Source organism: Mytilus galloprovincialis, chromosome 7 (genome assembly GCF_965363235.1).
Source record: "Mytilus galloprovincialis chromosome 7, xbMytGall1.hap1.1, whole genome shotgun sequence".
NCBI classification, from domain to species: Eukaryota; Metazoa; Mollusca; class Bivalvia; order Mytilida; family Mytilidae; genus Mytilus; species Mytilus galloprovincialis.
Window position 1 is genome coordinate 59,610,911 of NC_134844.1, and position 20,698 is coordinate 59,631,608.

Here is a 20,698-nt window from a genome sequence, read left to right on the forward strand (position 1 = left end):
AACAAAATCATGAATGGCATTACACACTATCGATTGATTGATTGTTGGTTGCTTTACGCCGCATTAGCACAAAAAGCCTATATCGCGGCGACGGACTATCGAAGGTATACAAAAACTGTATCACACGAACCAATAGTTTGTTGTAAGGAACAAAGCTATTTCAATGAAAAAAAAAAAAATACTAGGCTACCAATTTCATATTTAACTGATAGTAACTGTATATAAAGGTCTTGGCAAAAAGAAATTGAAAGTAAATAATTTGAAAGCTTTTAAATTCGTCTCTTTGTAAATAAAAAAAAAAACACAATTATATGGGACTGTCATACAAGTGAGAGTTTTAGCTAGCAATAAACCAGGTTTATTCAATTATCTTCAACATTAAGAAATGCCCTTAACAAGTCAACAACTGGCAGTTTTTTTTCGTTTCGATGTATGTGTTTGAGCTTTTGATTTTACTATATGATAAGAGAATTTCCGTAATGAATGTTTGCAGAAGTTCGGTTATTGCTATTGTACTTTATATCACTTCAGTACATGCAATTTTATGTGTCATTGTGTGACTGAACAGGATAAATATGTAGATGCTTGCTGATTGATAAATGATTTTATATTATGTTTTTGATTACTCAAATTTTTTATACATTTAAATTATTGCAATGCATTGGTTAATACTTAAACATATATACATGAAATTTGTTTACAGAACCAACCTTGTTTTATATATACAAAAAAGCTCTGATCAGGTTAATATACAATGCCGGGAACAAATATGTCCTGTTTCCAAAATGACATGTTTTACAGTTTTTTTATCAATTTATTTACAGAACCAACCACATGTTTAATTATACAACAAAAAAGGAAGTTGATACGTACAATTTTCCGATCAGTTTTATATAATATGCCGGCAAGAAATCTGTCCTTTTTCCAAAATGATATGTTTCAGTATGTACTATTTCTAGAATTAAACTTTTTTCCATAACCTTATTATTGGGTTTATATGACACTAAACAAGTAATTGGTGAAAAAAAATCATATGGTGGCGCACTTCATTTTTTGCTACGGCCCTTTGAAAGTACGTAATTTTAATGATTTTCCCATTTTTCATCAATTTTTACCTCTTTTGGGGCTATTATCGTGAAAAAAAATCACAGTTCTACAATTAAACTTTTTTTCATACTTTCAATAAAGATGAAGTGGGCCAATCTGAATAAATTTAAGTAAAAAAAACTACAGGTAGGTGTTAGTATAAGAGAGTTTTATCATATGTTCATGCTTTTTTTTGTGTCAAATTTACCATGCTGTCAATTTTGTAAATTTGTGATTTTTCTCTGTTATAAGAGCAAATTGCATATTTTTTCAACTTCTTTGTGATAAATGATTGAAAAAATACATAATTAAGAAATTTGAAAAAAAGGGATATGGGATGTACATGTTTCTGGCAAACCCATTTCTTGTATTCCATACCCATTTTCTCAAAATTTTGGCTAAAAAGATTGACTTGATTGGAAATAAAATTTTAAAATTGATTACTCATGTTACTCAAAAATTACTAATTGCAATTACACAATTTTTTTCACACAGTTAAGTTTGATTATAACATCTTTTAAATTCATTTTTTTTTTCATTTGTGTAATATATTCTTGAAAGAATTCCAGAACGAGATTTTAACGAAACTAAAACGTCAGAAGAATAAATCCTTAAGTGATATTTTTAAAAACTCTATGGTATGTTTCATAAAAACTGAACGTGCAATTCGATAACGTCATGAACCAGTGATAACTTCAGAATACCGGTTAATATGTTTTCAACCAAGACAGTTTTGACTTGAAACTTTTCTTTTCCATCAACCATTTTTATTGAAAACCCCTATATACAAGACATCTCCGTTACCTAGGGAATACATGCATTTTCTTTGTATATGATTTATGAAATGCCATCGATATGGATATTAATTTTAAATTTACCATTAAGAAAATGTTTAAAATTATAAAACTAAATGTCCTATTCCTATGTCCATATTTTTTTAATTTGCATGGTGTCCTACTCTATTAATGCCATATGCTATATGTTACCAGCCAGGGAAACGTAAATAAGACCTGGTATGTGAAGTTATTAAAATTACATGTACTATTCATTACAATATCCCATTTCTCTCATTAGATACAATTGATGAGCTAAAGATAGTTATGGAGAGGAAATACATTAATGATCAAATGTTGGTCAATTCAATTTCGAATAAATAATAAATAACAACCTGACAGACGGTGATATAACGGACAACACCCTTCTTTACTCTGATGATGAAACTTGTACGGATTCAAAAGTCAAGCGCCATATTTTTGTGCTGGAATTGTTAGTTTTGATATTGAAAATGATATTAGACCTTTACATTGTTAGTTTGATCATTTCCAATATGTTTGTGTGTGCAAATTTTAGTACAACCAATGATAATTTTCTTGGATATGATTCGAACGAAAGATCGATCTTGTTTCCAAAAGAGAAAATGTTTGAAAATACTAATTGTAGGTATTTATATTGCTATACCTGCATGTCAGTATGACTGTGTTGATGATAACCAATGAGAAGAACAAACCTGTAAGATAAAAATCTAGCACAATAACAATGAAAACGAAAGATATATGGTAATGATACTGTCTTATAGGCTGCAAATACCTCTACCTACAAACGATTAAAAACGCATAGCTTGTCATCGATAAATACAATATGTTATTCTAATACAAAAATGCCAAATTTTGATCATTAAACTTAAAGATAAAAGTATATCAAATAGATACTAGTTGGTTGTTTGCTATATGAATTGCTTATACTTAAGATAGCCTTTTAATCCATGCATGTGTTGTACATACCAATTCGCCATTTTTTGTCACAATTGGAAAGCTGAAATCATCTCTTTTGTCGTCAAGTTTTATGGTTTATTCACTCAAAGACTTATAATTGTTTTGGTACTATTTTGTCATCTTTCTTTTATTCTCGAGATTATTACAGCTGACTTTTTGGAAAGCCAGTACACAAACAGACAAGTAAACATCATTCATCCCTTAATTTTATTTACTTTATATTTACATTGTATCATCATGATCATAGCTCAAATTTATTTGTCCAGTGTATGTTCATTTGTGTGACTACGTTTTTTGATTGAGTTAACCCATTCCAATTGATATTTTATAGTTTGTCTTTCCATGTTGTAATGTTACACTATTATTTCAGATAAGGCTGAATGTATGATACCATTAAAACGTTTAATCCTGCTGCAATTGTTTGCACCTGACCTAAGTCAGGAATTAGATATTCAGTAGTTGTCGTTTGTTGATGTGGTTCATAAGTTATTCTCGTTTCTCGTTTTACATAGATTAGACCGTTGGTATTCCCGTTTGAATGGTTTTACGCTTATAATTTTTTGTGACCTTTTATAGCTTACTGTTCAGTGTGAGCCAAGGCTCCGTGTTAAAGACCGCACCTTGACCTATAAGGGTTTACTTTTATAGATTTTGACTTGGATGGAGAGTTGTCTCATTGGCACTTATACCACATCGTTCTATATATAAGTAAATGCAATAGATTAATAGTAAACCATAGCATATGTAATACGTCTTGAATAGGATTTGCCTGCCATTTTTTTTCTAACAAATTGATACTTTGACTGAATCCCCCGGTGTTAAGATTGTTTTTCAACACCTGAAATGAAACAGAATTATACATATCTAGAGCACATATGATGAAATCATTATCTTGGACAAATACATATAGCTAAATTTCCGACTACAAGTGATTCTTAAATTACAAAGTATTTGGTGTTTTTTTATATCTCTCTTGTAACATTTTAACTACCTTTACACGGAACAGCGGAAGGTTCACAGTCCTATAAGTGAGATAATTAATTCTGACTTTTTTGTTGTGTATTTTTCAGGAACAGGACAGGTCTGTGAAATGAAAACATCTAGTATGTCTTCTGTTTTTGTTCAAGAAATCTTTCCTCTTGATAATACTGCATGGTCAGTCGTTTGTCGGGAGACTGCTAAACTATGATATATTTATTCTACTTCATTATGATAAGTAGTTATCAAAGGTACCAGGGTTATAATTTAGTACGCCAGACGCGCGTTTCATCTACATAAGACTCATCAGTGACGCTCAAATCAAAAATATTTATAAACCCAAACAAGTACAAAGTTGAAGAGCATTGAGGATCCAAAATTCCAAAAAGTTGTGCCAAATACGGCTAAGGTAATCTATGCCTGGGATAAGAAAATCCTTAGTTTTTCAAAAAGTTCAAAGTTTTGTATACAGGAAATTTATAAAAATGACCACATTATTGATATTCATGTCAGCACCGAAGTGTTGACTACTGGGCTGGTGATACCCTCGGGGACGAAACGTCCACCAGCAGTGGCATCGACCCAGTGGTGTAAATAGTTATCAAAGGTACCAGGGTTATAATTTAGTACGCCAGACGCGCGTTTCATCTACATAAGACTCATCAGTGACGCTCAAATCAAAAATATTTATAAACCCAAACAAGTACAAAGTTGAAGAGCATTGAGGATCCAAAATTCCAAAAAGTTGTGCCAAATACGGCTAAGGTAATCTATGCCTGGGATAAGAAAATCCTTAGTTTTTCAAAAAGTTCAAAGTTTTGTATACAGGAAATTTATAAAAATGACCACATTATTGATATTCATGTCAGCACCGAAGTGTTGACTACTGGGCTGGTGATACCCTCGGGGACGAAACGTCCACCAGCAGTGGCATCGACCCAGTGGTGTAAATAGTTATCAAAGGTACCAGGGTTATAATTTAGTACGCCAGACGCGCGTTTCATCTACATAAGACTCATCAGTGACGCTCAAATCAAAAATATTTATAAACCCAAACAAGTACAAAGTTGAAGAGCATAAGTTTTCTTTTGAATTGATTACAATTGTGAACTATACTGATTTACTACAGACTTGTCCGAACGTTACTTCAATTCAAAGAATATTGTGTAGTCCAACTGTCACCCACAAAATAACATTTATAGACAAGACCCCAATCCCCTACTTCTCAGGAATAAATGTTTATTTTATTGATGAAGTTCATCATTGCACCAAATTATTCCAAAACATCATTCAAGAAGAACAGTATCAACTACATAATTATATGTTTGCTGATTTTCTAAATTCAACCAATTGTTGGAAAGTAATGTATTTTACCAGACAGCAGTCTTTTTTGGTAACTTTAAATAACAGTTCAGATAAAGATATCAATTTAGTAATCGGTGAAAGTTTACCTGGAAGAGGGCATGTTCATCCAAATAGCATTATGTTTAGTTCAAAGAATAACTTTTTCAATCAACAACTCATCCAATTTATCAATATGGTTGGCTACAAAATGAACGATCGGCAATTCCTTATAAGTGTACACAATATCAACGACTTCTCAAAAGATAACTCAGGTTTAGAAGTTCATTACCAATGTATCGGAGAAGCGTTTGGAATACCTTTTATTTACCTCCCTGATAGAACAACGGTATATTTGGAGGTCATAATTACAGGGAGCATTGTGGTTACAAACTTCATCGTAATATATATATTTCTACGTATGCGCAAAGAATACCAAACACCAGTAACTATTCTTCTGTCAGCTTTGGCTGTGTCAGATACCTTGGCTGCAATTATGTATACTGTTCATTTTGCAATTTCGTATCAGTCATATTATCATCATATTGATTACACAGATATCATGCCAGCGTGGTATATCTTTCAATATCCGTCTTGCATCTATTATTTTGTTTTTGAAGCATGTTCGTATATGTTTCATTCAGTATCTATTCTAATCACAATTTTCTTGTGTGTACAGAAAACTTGTGCTCTCCGATTCCCTTTATGGACCAGAAGAAGATTAAACAACAAGACCAGTGTAATATATTCAGTTATGGTGTTTATCATCAGTTTTCTTGGTTTTACTCCAATAATCACAATGGCTATTCTAAGCCTAGCGGAGGTTGACGGTAAATGCTGTGTGGTAAGAGAAGTCAAAAGCAATATGGACAACATACTTTCATGCTTTTATATCGCACTTCGTGTAATGAATGTCCTCGCGATCGTTGTTGTAGTTGTGTGTACAATCTACATCACAAGTAAATTAACCTGCCTTCGGAATAACTTGCCTTGGATCGATAATCCAGTTGTCAAGAAAAATAAATTAACCTGCCTTCGGAATAACTTGCCTTGGATCGATAATCCAGTTGTCGATAATCCAGTTGTCAACAACTGGATTATCGATCAAAGGCAAGTTATTCCGAAGGCAGGTTAATTTACTTGTGATGTAGATTGTACACACAACTACAACAACGATCGCGAGGACATTCATTACACGAAGTGCGATATAAAAGCATGAAAGTATGTTGTCCATATTGCTTTTGACTTCTCTTACCACACAGCATTTACCGTCAACCTCCGCTAGGCTTAGAATATGCATTGTGATTATTGGAGTAAAACCAAGACACCGTTCATCGGCGACAACAGTAGTTATGATATGTGTCATTTTTGTTTTGTCCGAAATAATGACCCTTTAGCAAGTTACTCAATACGTACTGATTGGTAATTTTTTAAACCATACAATGTTTAAACTGTTTGAAGAAATCCGGCAGTACCGTATTCTTAGTGTATTGATATGTTCATCGCTGAATTTTATCGTATATCTTCTAATGAGTGAGAGATTCAAACAAATAGTGTTTACAACTATTATAACAGCTGTAAGATGTAAGGGAACCTAGGGATTGTAATCTAATAGTATATAATTTGTTAACAGTGCAGTACTATCTGTATAGAAAATTCGGTATTTAAGTTCCCAAAAATAGCAAATATTTCATGTTCATAAAACATATTCCAGAACGTATCAAACGAATATCATTTCTAGAGCAGTACACACATAGTTTCTGAAATTCAGATAGAGGGAAGTAAAACAAAAAAGGACAACATGAAAGAAACGCACTTCAACTCCTGTTAAATTTATGGAATCGTGGTACTGCGATTTTTTAACCCTATATACCACAATTCCCCATGTGAAATTATATATTGTTTTAATATACATTGAACGACAAAATTTCTTCCTATGTGACGTTTACATTTTCTGACGTCAGACACGCGAAGCAATAACTGCGTTTTTTTTAATTTGATAAATGTTTTTTGTGCTTTTTTGTAATTGTTTTGAGATTGTAGCACAGTGATGACTGCTATACCCATAATTTGACTATTTTACCTATTATGTCTGTTGTGTTTACGCATCGTTGTAAATATAACATAATTTGATGCGACTGTCATACAAGTGAGAGGTTTAGCGCGATAAAACCTGGTTCAATCTACCATTTTCTACATTTCAAAATGCCTGTACCAAGTCAGGAATATGACAGTTGTTGTCCATTCGTTTGATGTGTTTTGTCATTTGAATTTGCCATTTGATTAGGGACTTTCCGTTTTGAATTTTCCTCGGAGTTCAGTATTTTTGTGATTTTACTTTTTTTATACATTCGTTAATATTCGTTAATGCTATTAATTATAATAAGCAATGAAACGAAATACTCTCTTACTATTTAGAGGAGAAATGACTTCAGTAATTCAGTACTGAAGTCATTTCTCCTCTAAATAGTAAGAGAGTATTTCGTTTCACTTCGTTCTGACCTTATTTAGGGTAATTATGATAGATTCGAGTCGTGTTGACATGTAATATGGAAATTCATAATGTCTTTTTCAGTATTTATAATCTTTCATCCGCTGTGATTTCACATAAATAATGCACTGAAGGTAATTAAAGAAGCAAGAACTGTGGACCCTTCCGGAACCCTTTTTTGTAATTCGTGTTAATCGTTCTTTATATTTTCTATCAAGTGGTACAGTGATTTTAATTTTTCTCAAGAATATTGTTTGCATTTTTTTACTCCCTCTTTATGGCAAATTGAACTAACAAATTGATGTACTACGATTAAATTGAACGTTTTTAGTCAGCCTGATTCCGATCGTTTCCTTAATTGATTCTGTCGTTGAATTAAATAGCTGTATACATATATTGAGTTGACATTTAGTATTGATATGATGTTTCTACTTCATTCAAGCATACATTTTTTGAGAAAAAAATATGTAGATGATTTCTGTACATACAATGTTGTTCATTTATGCTACATAAAGCTTCTGTAACCTTCCATTTAATCGTTTTTGTTCCTTAATACAGGAATGAAGATGATCTTATAATAAATGCACAACACATATTGTGTTTACACATTAATATAACAGACACACTTGTGCTTAAAGTCTAGCAGCACATACTAAATAATGTGTATCAAAAAATTAGAATTATGAGATAATATTTCTAATCACTGAAGGAATAGGGAAAATGAACACTCCTAAAATATATGTATTAGGGTTCACCCTGCAATATCAATTTACACGGTTTAAATAATCTATTGTAGTGCTTATATCAATTGACCTTCAATTATCCATTTCGATCAAAACAATATCTTTTATAATTTATACCCGAGTAAGGGGTGAGGTTTGCATAAATTTTACCAGACTAAGTGTATTTTATACCGTCTGCAGAAACGGAAATTGAAATGCAAAACTGATTCATGGAAAGTGTTTAAACTTTATGAAACACAAATTGCATTTACACATTTTATATATCTAGGTGTTGCAAGGTTTGCAAGCTTTTGCAATTGCACGGGTTTGTCTGTACACAGAGTAAATATTGATTCATAAGCTCAACTATACTTACGAGGAGAAGTACATACGAACAGTTATTGATTGAACATGAAGGATACACTACTAAAATAGAGGATGCTTTATATGTGGCAAAAAAAAAAAAAACAAACAAATAAAAGAATAATTTGCTGAAATCAAAACGAAACTATTCCGTGTTAAATCATTTTAAAAAAAGTCTACTCGTATATAGAACTTGGAAATATGTATTGATTTATTTCTACCATCAAAGTTTGTCCATTGATCACAATGTATTTGATTTGTGTAACAGTTGTTAGATGGTGTACAAAGGTTGTCCGGTCCATACATGTAACAACTATGAGAGGAGTAGAAGCAAACAATGACTGGAAATTTTAATCAAAGGCCAGCATCTCTTACTATATAATCGACAATCGATGTCCTGCTGACTGTTTTTTCTTTTCAAAACAATTCTTTATATACACATGACAATCGGAAAGTCGGCTGAATTTCTGTCAGGTAAGTTATTTGTAGATTCTATCAAGGTGGTCGTTTTAGCTGTTTTAGTTTACCTCTATCAATATTAGTTTTCATATAAATGACCAATGACGAAAAAAAATCAAGCCTATTGACATGGTTGAAGAGCAATAACTTATAGAAGCATGCAGTCAATTTCATTCTTTTTGTATTATTTGCGGATCGTTTCTTGGTAATTATTTTTAATCTTTACTGTTGTAAGTTCCACTGGGTTCACCCTTGCATTTATTTCGTAATTAAGCTAATTTCACAGTATTGGTGTATTAACATAGTTAAATTTACTAAATGGATGAACAAATGTACAGAAAAAAAACCAAATATGAACGACACGAAACTGGGTACATGTTCTAAAATAAACAAAGTTTGAATAATCAAGTTTGAATAGTTTGTTGCAATTGCATACAGGGAATTAATATGAATTGAACCTATGTGCAAATATAACTTGTTCAATAAATCATCAATAAACATGCACGTTTGATTAAATTAAACAGTGAATTATTTACCTTCAGTAAATATTAAATTGTTACTTTTTACATGTACATGTGAAGTCAAATACAATTTCACATTAATGCATGTATGTCTAGCCATAAAACCATGTTCAACCTACCATTGTTTTTTTTCTTAAAATGTCCTGTATCAAGGCAGAAATATGGCAGTTGTTTTTAAATAGTTCGTTTCTATAAATGTCAACGTCAACTTCGTGTTTTATTAGATGTATTCTATTTATATCCATCTGACGAGTTAAGCTGATCGTTACAGTTTGTTCGTAAGTTGAACTGTCAAATCATTGTCGCCAGCTGGTGTATGTGCCTGTCCTTAGTTAGGATTCTGTTATTCAATGTTTGTCGTTGTTTAATGTTTTTGTTTTTCGTTCATTACATTGTACTTTTATTAGGCTGGTTTTTCTTTTATTCTTTCACATTTGTCATTCCGGGTCCTTTTATAGTTAACTATGCGGTATGAGCTTTGTTCATTGTTGAAGGCTTTACTGTGACATAAAGCTGTTCATGTATGTGTCATTTGGTCTATTATATAGCGTTGTCTCATTGGAAATCATGCCACAGTGGGTGTAATTTAGGTCTCATTTAAAGTAAAAATAAAATATGCTGGGCATGCAAGTCTGGTGTGAAATTAGACGATGTTGTTTGTACCGTTTACAGCGTTTTAAATGCAGCAAAATTCCACAAGCGTTTATATTGCACTGTGCTGGGTATGAAATTAAAATGATTTTTCTACGTGTAATCTACTATCAACATAATTTATGTTAACACTCAATGAAAATACATGACATTAAGGAAAATTTGGTAGCGGTATAATTTTAGACACACAATTTTGTGCTTAATATGTTTTAAATGATTTTAAAATGCTCGTAGATTCGATATACTTGAACTTTCATTGGTAATTTGGTGGCGGATTATCATTCTTTACTTATAGTCCACACGATAATTTTGACGAAATTATCTTAATTTTATGCAGACTATGGATATACAAGCGGTAATTTCTGAAATATTGCTGCACAAACCGTTCTTAAGTGCATCAACTTAAGATCGCCCAGCTGTGATACAGTGATTATTTCAATCGTCATAAAACACATTTTGATTCACTAACAATTTGGGTTTGAACTTTTGTTGTTGTTATTGTTTGAAAGAATTTATGTAACTCAGTATCACAATCATCGTTTGTTATTTGTTGGAGTAAAATACAAATCAAGTCATCCATGGTGTCTGTTTATCAATTCTGATAATTGGATAATTATATCATATAATTACATTGATCAACTGATATATGTATAGTTAATCATCTATTAACATGCATGTTTGATATAATAATTTTCTATTTATCTTAACTAAATATAGATTATTATTTTTTTCAATGTAACAGTGAAGTTAAAGAACATTTCCAATTATCATCTGCCTTATAATTAAAAGTAAAATCTCGTTAATTATTGAAGTAAGTTAATGTCTTCTAAAAACACAAATGTGTCGCCACAAGAACGATTAATCAGTAGAGTCTACCATTATCGGATATGAAATTATTGCATGACGAATCCAAAACTTTGTAGCTTGTAGTCATCTACATTTTAAATTCTGGAATAATGAATAAGCTAAAGCATAACACGTAGAGATATCTAAAACCCAGTTGGCAGCGTCAAATCATGGTCAACATGAGATTCGTTTCTTGTTTATTAAGTTTGATTTTTTGCGGAAATGTTCAGTGCTCAAATCATAGCATGACTAATAAGAACTTGGTTGTTTCTAGGTCAATGCAGTTCCCTATATTGTTCCAAACGAAGACGGTTTCTGAAATGACAACTGGTAAGTAAAGATTTAGAAAAGATAAACATTTACAATTTCATCCCTGATTTCATTCTAAACTTCATATATTCACATTCTGTCGGTTCATTATCATTTGTGGTATACCAATACTAAGTTGATTTCGTGGTTCAACAAATATAAATGTTCATCGATGTATACGTTTTCTTTAGGATTGCATTCAGATCTTAAAAAAAAACAACAAAGCATATCAGTAAAAAGACAACAAAATCAGATACTTCAATCCATGAAATTGGTAATAACGGATATTAATTAATCCATAGTATATCAGTTTAAAGCAAACATCTTACATGGATTGCATGTATTTTAAAATGATAAATAATAAAACAAACACAATACGAAAAAAAAAAAAATCAAATGGATAAACTCTGAATTAATAAATGATAATAGATTTTTTTTCAAAACTTAATAGTTTCAATCTGCACTGTTCTGTAATTATAGAGCATTGAGGAAGCTAAGGTTTGTCAGTATTTTGGTATTTACGAGAGACACTGTGAAGATGTTTGTCAAAAGGTAAACCAATTTTTGACTTACACATGATGAGTCTCAATTAATGCTGTTTTATATATGAAACAAACCCAAGTAAACACAATGTAATGTAAGGTGTCATAAAGAAACCACCAAGAGAAGTTAATCAAGCATGCATAAAATGAAATCAATTTATCTGTTCACAATTTATGACTGTAGATACATTTAGCACTCAGTGATTAGCTTTCAAAAACTTACCAGTATTAAATAGTTCATAGATATCCAAAAGATTCTATATTCTTTTAAGAAACTAAACAGATGTCTGTGTCAATGAATATTCGATTTGCCCTCGATTATAAAATAAGCCTCTGCGTATTATATTTCAAAAATATCTATTATAAGGAGAGAAGTATAATACAAACATGCTTAATTTAAAATGTCAAAAACATTTTTTTTTTAAATGTTTTATTCATTTTTATTTTTATTATTTAGTGTGAAATTGTAATCGTATAAACAATGATAAACATTCAATTAAATACAGATCATTTTACAATTTGAACAATACGTTCTTAGAAATGCTAATAATTCTTCTAATCTTCCATTGTATAAAATTTCAGAAACATACACGGAGCATGTTTACATCGGCATGATAACATCAACAACGGATTTGGCTTTATATACTGAAAACGAAACAGGTATAACTTACCATGATTATCCAGAGGGAATCTTTGTGGTGTCTTATAAAGTGGGATATAATTTGTCAATATTTCATTTTCTTGCATGACCTTCAGAACATGTATATACATGTATATATATAGATTGCCTAACAATGAAATTTTAACACACTATTTAGTATGTAAATATAAGAATGTTTAAAATATTTACAAAATGATGAAAATAAACGCAATATTTCGCTAGACCAACTAGCTTTATCAAGCGTGCATCTATCCAGGTGAAATCGGGTGTAGATGATAAGAAACTTTTGCAGCTCAATGTAGATGTTGCACTTAGATGCCTTGAAAATAAGAAAATTTTGAAGCTCAATGTCTATGTTGCACTTGAATTTAGCTGCCTTGAAAATAAGAAAATTTTGCAGCTCAATGTATATGTTGCACTTGGATGTATACTAACGGCCGAATTTATGTACAAAAAATGAACGAAAAACGAATAATTTATGTAACACATTAACAACAGAAAATCACTGAATTACAGGCTCCTGACTTGGAACAGGCACATACATGTACATGCAGAATACGGCGGGGTTAAACATGTTATTTTCATTAAAAATCTGAAATAAAACCGGCAAAATAGCAAAACTCTATATAATATTAATCGCTATTTTGCCGAAGCCTTATATTGAGACAAAGAGTTCTTAAAACTCATAAATCTATTCAAGCCGTAGAATTTATAAATCAATTCTAGCCGTAGAATTTATAAATCAATTCTAGCCGTAGAATTTATAAATCAATTCTAGCCGTAGAATTTGTAATCAATTCTAACCGTAGAACTGTTCTAGAAGTAGAACTGACCAAAAATTTGGTCAGATTTGGTCAGTTCTAGGTAGAACTGTCTCAAACTGTTTTAGGGTAGAACTGTCAGGATCAGTTCTAGGTAGAACTGTCCAAATCAGTTCTAGGTAGAACTGACCAAATCAGTTCTAGGTTAGAACTGTTCTAGCTAGAACTGACTAAAAGGTGTCAGGCTGACAGTTCGACGTACTGTCCTAGAACAGTTCTCCTGACAGATTCTGACAGATTTAATGAGAGGTTAGAAGTGATCTCCACTGTATCTCGTATTTTCTAATTATAATTCATGATTTGTCTTCCTTTCTTTGTTGGTTTGATTATTCAGGGCCTACCAGACAGACCATTGCAGAATAAAGGAATTTGTTTTCGAAAGGAAGAAGAAAACATTTATTTTGTTTACTTTAGAATTTGTAAAACAAAAACTAAAATAAAACTTGTCTTTAATAAAATTGACAAAGGAAATGCATAATGTGTCAAAAAGACAACAACCTGACCAAAGAACCGAATTGTATGTAAATGACAGCATTAGTTTTTGTAGGTTGTGTGTCGTATGTGTCGAGCTAATTCCAACCACTTTCCACTTTAAAGATGAGTGACTGGGACCTCTGTAAGCGATTTTAAGAGGAGATTTTAGTTAACTTCAAAGAATTGTAAAATTGTGAACTGATATTTGTTAGCGCTTCATCTACATGTTTGTACTAACAGTTTTAACGCACTGCAAACGTTTAAATATTATAAAATACACGCAGAATGTTTTCATTTAAACAAATTGTTTTATGTACAGCAGTAAATATTGCGGATTAAAACTTATTAAAAAAAAGACCAAAACTTTCAGACGATTTTCCTCGCTGTCGTACTTGATTTCTTTGAATCAAACGTTCTCGTTTGATTAACCGTGCAAGTTTTCCCGAATTTGGCATGCATAATGTTCCGCCAAGTATAACATTATTTTCTTGGGTTCTTCATACAATAACTTGCCGTACCAAAAGTATAAGAGAAATCTAGCTTCGTAAAATAACTTTCAGTGGTTTTAAGTTAAATATTTAAGGTTTTTTTAATACAACATTGTTATTGTTTACATATAGTAGAAGGTTTATTGTATTGGAACATCACGTATCGTGGTACTAGGTCATTATGAGACTAAGTGTTGTGTTGGATTTATTTTACATTGTTTATAAATCATTCCACTAAAGACAATAAGCATATACATGTACAATGAATGTTAAAACAAGAATTTGAAAAGTTTTAACAGAATTTTATCGCAAAATAATCATGCTATGTTAAAATTTTGAATCGTAAGTACGGCATTATTTTACAGAAGCAATCTACTATAAGAATAAACTATTCAATACGCATGGATAACGATATGTTTAAAAAAAAAATATCTCAATTTCAACGTGCAATTCATCGGTTTGTTGTACGTTACGTTCTAGCGTTGACTACCGATTACGACGTCAAATGCCATAAGGGTTGTTTTTGCTTGACGGGCGTCGTATTTAGATACAGCAGGTTATGTGAAAAGCGGAGTCTAGTTCGTTCTTTTAGATCTCGGTTTGTCTTCTTTGACAAAGTAAGGTGAAAGTTACCGGAGAGACATTCAAACTCACAAAAACAACATAGAAAACTAAAATAATATCAACATCAACTCACATCTGGGGGTACTCCGAAAGCGTAAGAAGATCCTGCACCGGAATTGGTACTCGTCATGTTGCTTGGATTTTTTTGTAATAACGCAGGACGTTATGTTTTCTTTAGGTAAATATCAAATGTTGTTTATACTAGAATAAAATCGAAAAGTCTGATAATATATTAAAATGATGTTTTAAGACGCGTGTTCAAACCGTTCATACAAGTGGACGCCCCTTGATGTGTTCTAATAATTGAAAACGAGGCGGAAGATACGAAAGGTATTGACAAACTGACAAGACGAGTCAAAATAACATACACAAAATTGCTCATTTCAACTTCAATGCATGCCAAACGGTCGAGACAATCACTGATAAATCATCCGAACTGTAAATGTTTTAAGCAAAACAAACAAATCGTTCTTATGTAAACTGATATGCATCAATGATATTTTAGACTGTAAAGAGAGATAAATGAGACAGCCAACAAACTATACAATAAAAAGAAGGCTTCAAGATGGTAACGTGCAGTTTTAACAATATATAGGTGTCTTTTCAACACATCCATCAATCCCTCGGTCGAAAATAAGTGTTACTAAAGGATATAAAAGCTTTCTGATTGACGATACATACACTTAGCAATGAATACCGTCATTCTTCCAACTGTAAAATTGATCGTTATTTCTTGTCTAAGAATGTGCAAAAACACTTTGAGCGAAAAAGGATGATTTAAATAATGGCAAACTGCTCTTCCATAGTCATACATCTATTAAGCTAAAACGAATCCGGGTCACAAACCAAAACCGAGGGAAACACATCAACTATAAGAGGAAAAGAACGGAACAACAGAAACACTAAACTGCTTCGAAAACAAACGCCAAAATACATAGAAACGGACTATTTGATAACAACTGCAAAAACTATAATAATTTTCATTTTATTTTTACAAGTCCTACATTTAACGTAACATTATTTTCGTTTCAGGTTTTCTAGCACTTGTAAGTATCAGATGCCGGAACTCACTTGCCGTATCCATAGGTGCATTTTCCGTAGGAACATTTATGTCTGTAGCAGCACGGATTGAAAAGACTGCAATATCTTCCAATACATCCAATACTTCTTTTGACAAGCCTAAAACAGGACAACAGTAGAAATATATATTGTTGAAAACATTTATTATTAATGATTTCGATGTGTATCTAACCATTTGGTGTAGATCATTTGAGATATGAATGACCATTTAACCAATTGATACAACAAATCATAACATTTACAATACAAGTCCTTTTTGTAGTCTTTAATGTTTTATAAAAACGACTTCATACGTCATAGAGCACACATTCTTACGGGGCTATATATCATTAAGGTAGACAGATTTTAGTATGTAGCAAATGACTTGAAATACTTGTTAAATTAGCTACTGCTTCCCCAGGGAAGAGCAACATACCTACAACCAATTAGAAAAGTAGGACCATATTATGCATACATGGTTTGGTGAACCAGTTTTACGTGCATGCAGGCTAATGTTTTCATTTAAACTTGAAGTCTGATTACATTGTATGCCTATTATCTGATTTATTGTACAATGTTTATTTTGTCGGACTTAAATACGATTGAATCTGGAACGAACAAACCACAATATGTATATGTTCAACTTACTCATCAGGAAGTCCATTGTCTTTCAGCATTTCTTCATTAGCCATGTTGACTGGAAATTTTGAAATCAGAAATATTAATAAATGATTGTTGGTTGTTTCACAACTAATAAAACATTTTTCATTCACAATCAGAACGAATAAAATATGTAAAGTAACGTTTACTTTTAGTATCGTGTCTACGTAATAAAGTTTCTTCCTTTAATGTGTCTTTTAATGTATACATTCTGTAATGATCCACAATTTTGATGGACATTTTGAAACAGTGTTTCCCTCTTAACAACTTACCAAAAACCATGACGCCATATCTCCGTTTTCATACGTTTTCATAGGAATAATAGTGAAAGTGCAAAAGATATTTCGGTTTTTTTTTTTGAAATTAAAACGGCTTTTGTTCTTTTGAACCTTTTCACAATTTCCCCATAAGGAATTTTGCAGCTTAAATAACAATAAGAGATTTTTGTATTGTTGCTGTATGACGAATTGTTGCTTTCATTGCTATTTTGTTTAGTCATCGATGAATATTTGTTCCCAGACAACTATTAACGCCATATCCATATTTGTATACGAACTATATATATATATATATGTTTATAATGTAATAAGTTACTAAATGCCCATTTGGTCTGAGTAGTTTATTCACAGCAATAACTATCCTGTCGACACTAATGTTATGATTAATTGATTGATTGTTGGTGTTTTAACGCCACTTCTAAGCGCCACTTTTGGGATATTTCGTGGCGGCCAGTTTTTATTGGTGGAAAAAGCCGGATTGTCCGGAAAAAACCACCGACCTTCGATAGGAAAACTGACAATCCTAGTCAATTAAGCTTGGAGTCGAATGCACCCGCACGCGTGGAGTTCGAACTCACAACCTAAGTGTTGACTAGCTAGTGATTACAGTAGAAGAACTACATAGACCACTTGGCCACCGAGGCCCCTACTAATGTTATGAGTTCATGTCAAGGTTCGTTCTTATTCTAAATGATTGACTCTGATTACAATTTGTTTTTGCCGAAGGTCGGTGGGTCCTTTCTATGTCTTTGGTCTTTTTAACTTTTTGATTCGAGTGTCGTTGGAGTGTCTATTGTGGGCGAAATGCGCGTCTGGCACAGATCATTTGAATCCTGGTATTTATGATGCATTATTTGTACCTGGATTTCCTCTACCAACACCAAAATCGCCACCATTATATTGCCATTACACTAAAAAAAATTAATTTGTATGTCATTAGATTAACTGCACTTCCGTTAGTAGAATCTTTAAAGTAATCAACTGTTGCTGTACAAACTTTTGTATTTAAATTTTATGTGTGCGAATCTGTCTAAAATAAGATACACATTAAACGTATCTGTTTACCCGATGTATTCATATTGTGTTATTACCTTCAACAAAAACCAACAGCAGAGAGACAATTAAACAAATAGAAACCTTCATTCTTCTATTTTACTATTTTCCAGAATCTGCAAAAAAGACAAAAGATGTTCATACTTTTCATGAAAAGATACAATTTTTGGATGCAAAACGAATGTAGAAAAATCGGTTTCAACATTGCACATGCTAGATGGTAGGGTGTTTTTTAACAGTTTTGCCAATTTGCCGTCCCTACATTTTTAGCTTGCGTTAGAATTTCATTTCAAATATTTTAGTTAAAAGTTTATTTGCGATCTTAAACATGAAATCATAGAATTCTTTAAAAAAAAATCCCTCCAAAAGCAATCTCGCTAAAATTGAACAAAAGATAAACTTAATACTTTTCTATGCCTCCTACGTTCTAATTGGCACACACGGTACACTTGGAAGGTTGCAGCTAAGTCAGCTTGAAGTGGTATGGGAGTATAAGTTAAAAATGATAGAATTTGTTCATACTTTACCAAAACGTAGTATACATTGTGATATCTTCAAAAAATATAATAAAAATGATAGGTCACCGAGGATTTTCTCAAGTTACAGGTTGTAACAAAATGACACATTTTGTATGGATTATACAGGAAAAAACGTTATTATACGATTAGAAGCTAAACCAACTGATAGAATTGTAGAATAAAATACGAAAGATAGCTTTGAGAAATTTGCTTTGAGAATATTAAAAGAAAAGATAGGGTCACCGTACGTTTTGTCCGGCTGAAATATAAATTAGCAAAATTTCATGTAGATTCCTTCAGACAATGTACTATTTCAAAGTTACCTCCCCTTAAAATGCCAATTTAAAAACATTTAAAAATCAAGCAAAAATAATCTATGCTTGTTAAACTATTAATATTTATAAGTTAAACTCTAAAGTGTATTCTTTTAAATAACAATTCACATTAGTTATCTGCATTCTTCATCACATTTTGCTAATTTGATTGGAAATCTGGACCTTAGGTTCTCTGTTGTTTACAATCCAAAATGGCGAAAGACACCCATACTACTTTAACTGTTAAATTTCGTTGACAGGTACATTTTTGTACTTTAACGTGTAACATGAGACGTTTTTGTTTTGTCAAGTACCTTGTCCTACATTCAATAAAAATGTCTTTGCAGAATATCACAAACGTCAAACCAAAAAAAAAAAAAAAATAAATAAACAGGTGAAAGACACCCACGGATCATTTTAACTGAAAAGTAGAAAGTAAACTGACAACGCCATGGCAAAAAAAGAGAAAGGAAAGGAAAAAAATACAGTATACAAACTCAATATAGAAAACTGAGATTGAGCAACATTAACCCCACCAAAAACCGGGGAAATCTCCGGTGTTCTGGAAGAGTAAGCGAATCATGCTCCACATGTTACACCTACATGTTACATGAAATAGGTTACAAAACTGTATCAAGTGATAAGGCATCGCACAAAAGATAATAGGTATTCGATTATAATCCTAAGAATTCACATAATTCGTAAACCATCGGACATGTAAATTTGTGTTCTGTGATACTTTGCAATTCATCAATTTGAAGGGAACGAATAGTACAACATCAATAACAAAATCGATGAGCACTTTCAACAAATAATTCTAAAACGTTGTGCTAAATATGCATCGAGAAAAATACCCTTAGTAATCCTAACGATTTAAAGTTTAAACAGTAAAAGTACAGACACAAAACGGAGGACTGACGGCAGGGGTATTGCGTCTTTTGGAGAACAAACAACACCATGCAACACTAACATCGAGCGACGGATTAGCAAAAATCAAGAAATGTATAACGTGCTAAATAAGCAAACGCTCCTTCCACTAAACAGGAATCATCAATTGAGTGTTGCGAGACCAAACAAATCACAAAAAATGTTGAAACTAAAACAACACTACCATGAATAATGACACTTTATCATAACTGTTCGATTCAGATGTGTTTTTTTATAAGATATTTATACATCGTAAAGATAAGGATCAACTTATAGGTTACTTAGCACAATTTGCAAGAAACGCTATATTACTTCTAGACAACAAATATGATTAGTTACTAGGTTTCAATTCAATGACTTAAAAATAACTTACATCAAGCAAATAAATAGTTTACTGTCTGAACGTCTTTTGAAGAAACCTTTGCTGGCTTGTAGCTTTTATTCGCAATTATTACACAGACAATTAAAAAATTCAGTGTACCGAACAACTAGTATCCTGCTTTGTGGTTGCACGTCCTTTCACTGTTAATGGCATTCGTGTTTTAAACAAGGTTTACAGCTGTTTTAAATTATCTCTTAAAAAAAAAAAATTACAATTATTTAATTTACTTCTTACATGTCTTATGTGTAGGTTAACCTTGATGACGACAATTCATCTGGGTATTTCCGAAATACAAAATGATTGATCCTTAGGCCAACAGTATGTACTAGGAATACCTCATTTAAAAGAACAGGACTAA

General features: G+C 31.9%; 1 protein-coding gene across 1 annotated transcript; it reads right to left on the bottom strand.

Annotated features, from left to right (window-relative positions):
* Window positions 1–16,118: 16,118 nt before the first annotated feature.
* LOC143081824 (uncharacterized) lies at window positions 16,119–20,355 on the bottom strand. Its single transcript, XM_076257507.1, has 4 exons — window positions 20,332–20,355; window positions 18,238–18,315; window positions 16,857–16,905; window positions 16,119–16,328 (listed from the first exon to the last, which is right to left on the bottom strand). Exons 2-4 carry the CDS (start codon window positions 18,287–18,289, stop codon window positions 16,217–16,219), a joined length of 213 nt encoding a protein of 70 aa, XP_076113622.1. The 5' UTR covers window positions 18,290–18,315; window positions 20,332–20,355; the 3' UTR covers window positions 16,119–16,216.
* Between the last annotated feature and the right edge of the window lie 343 nt (window positions 20,356–20,698).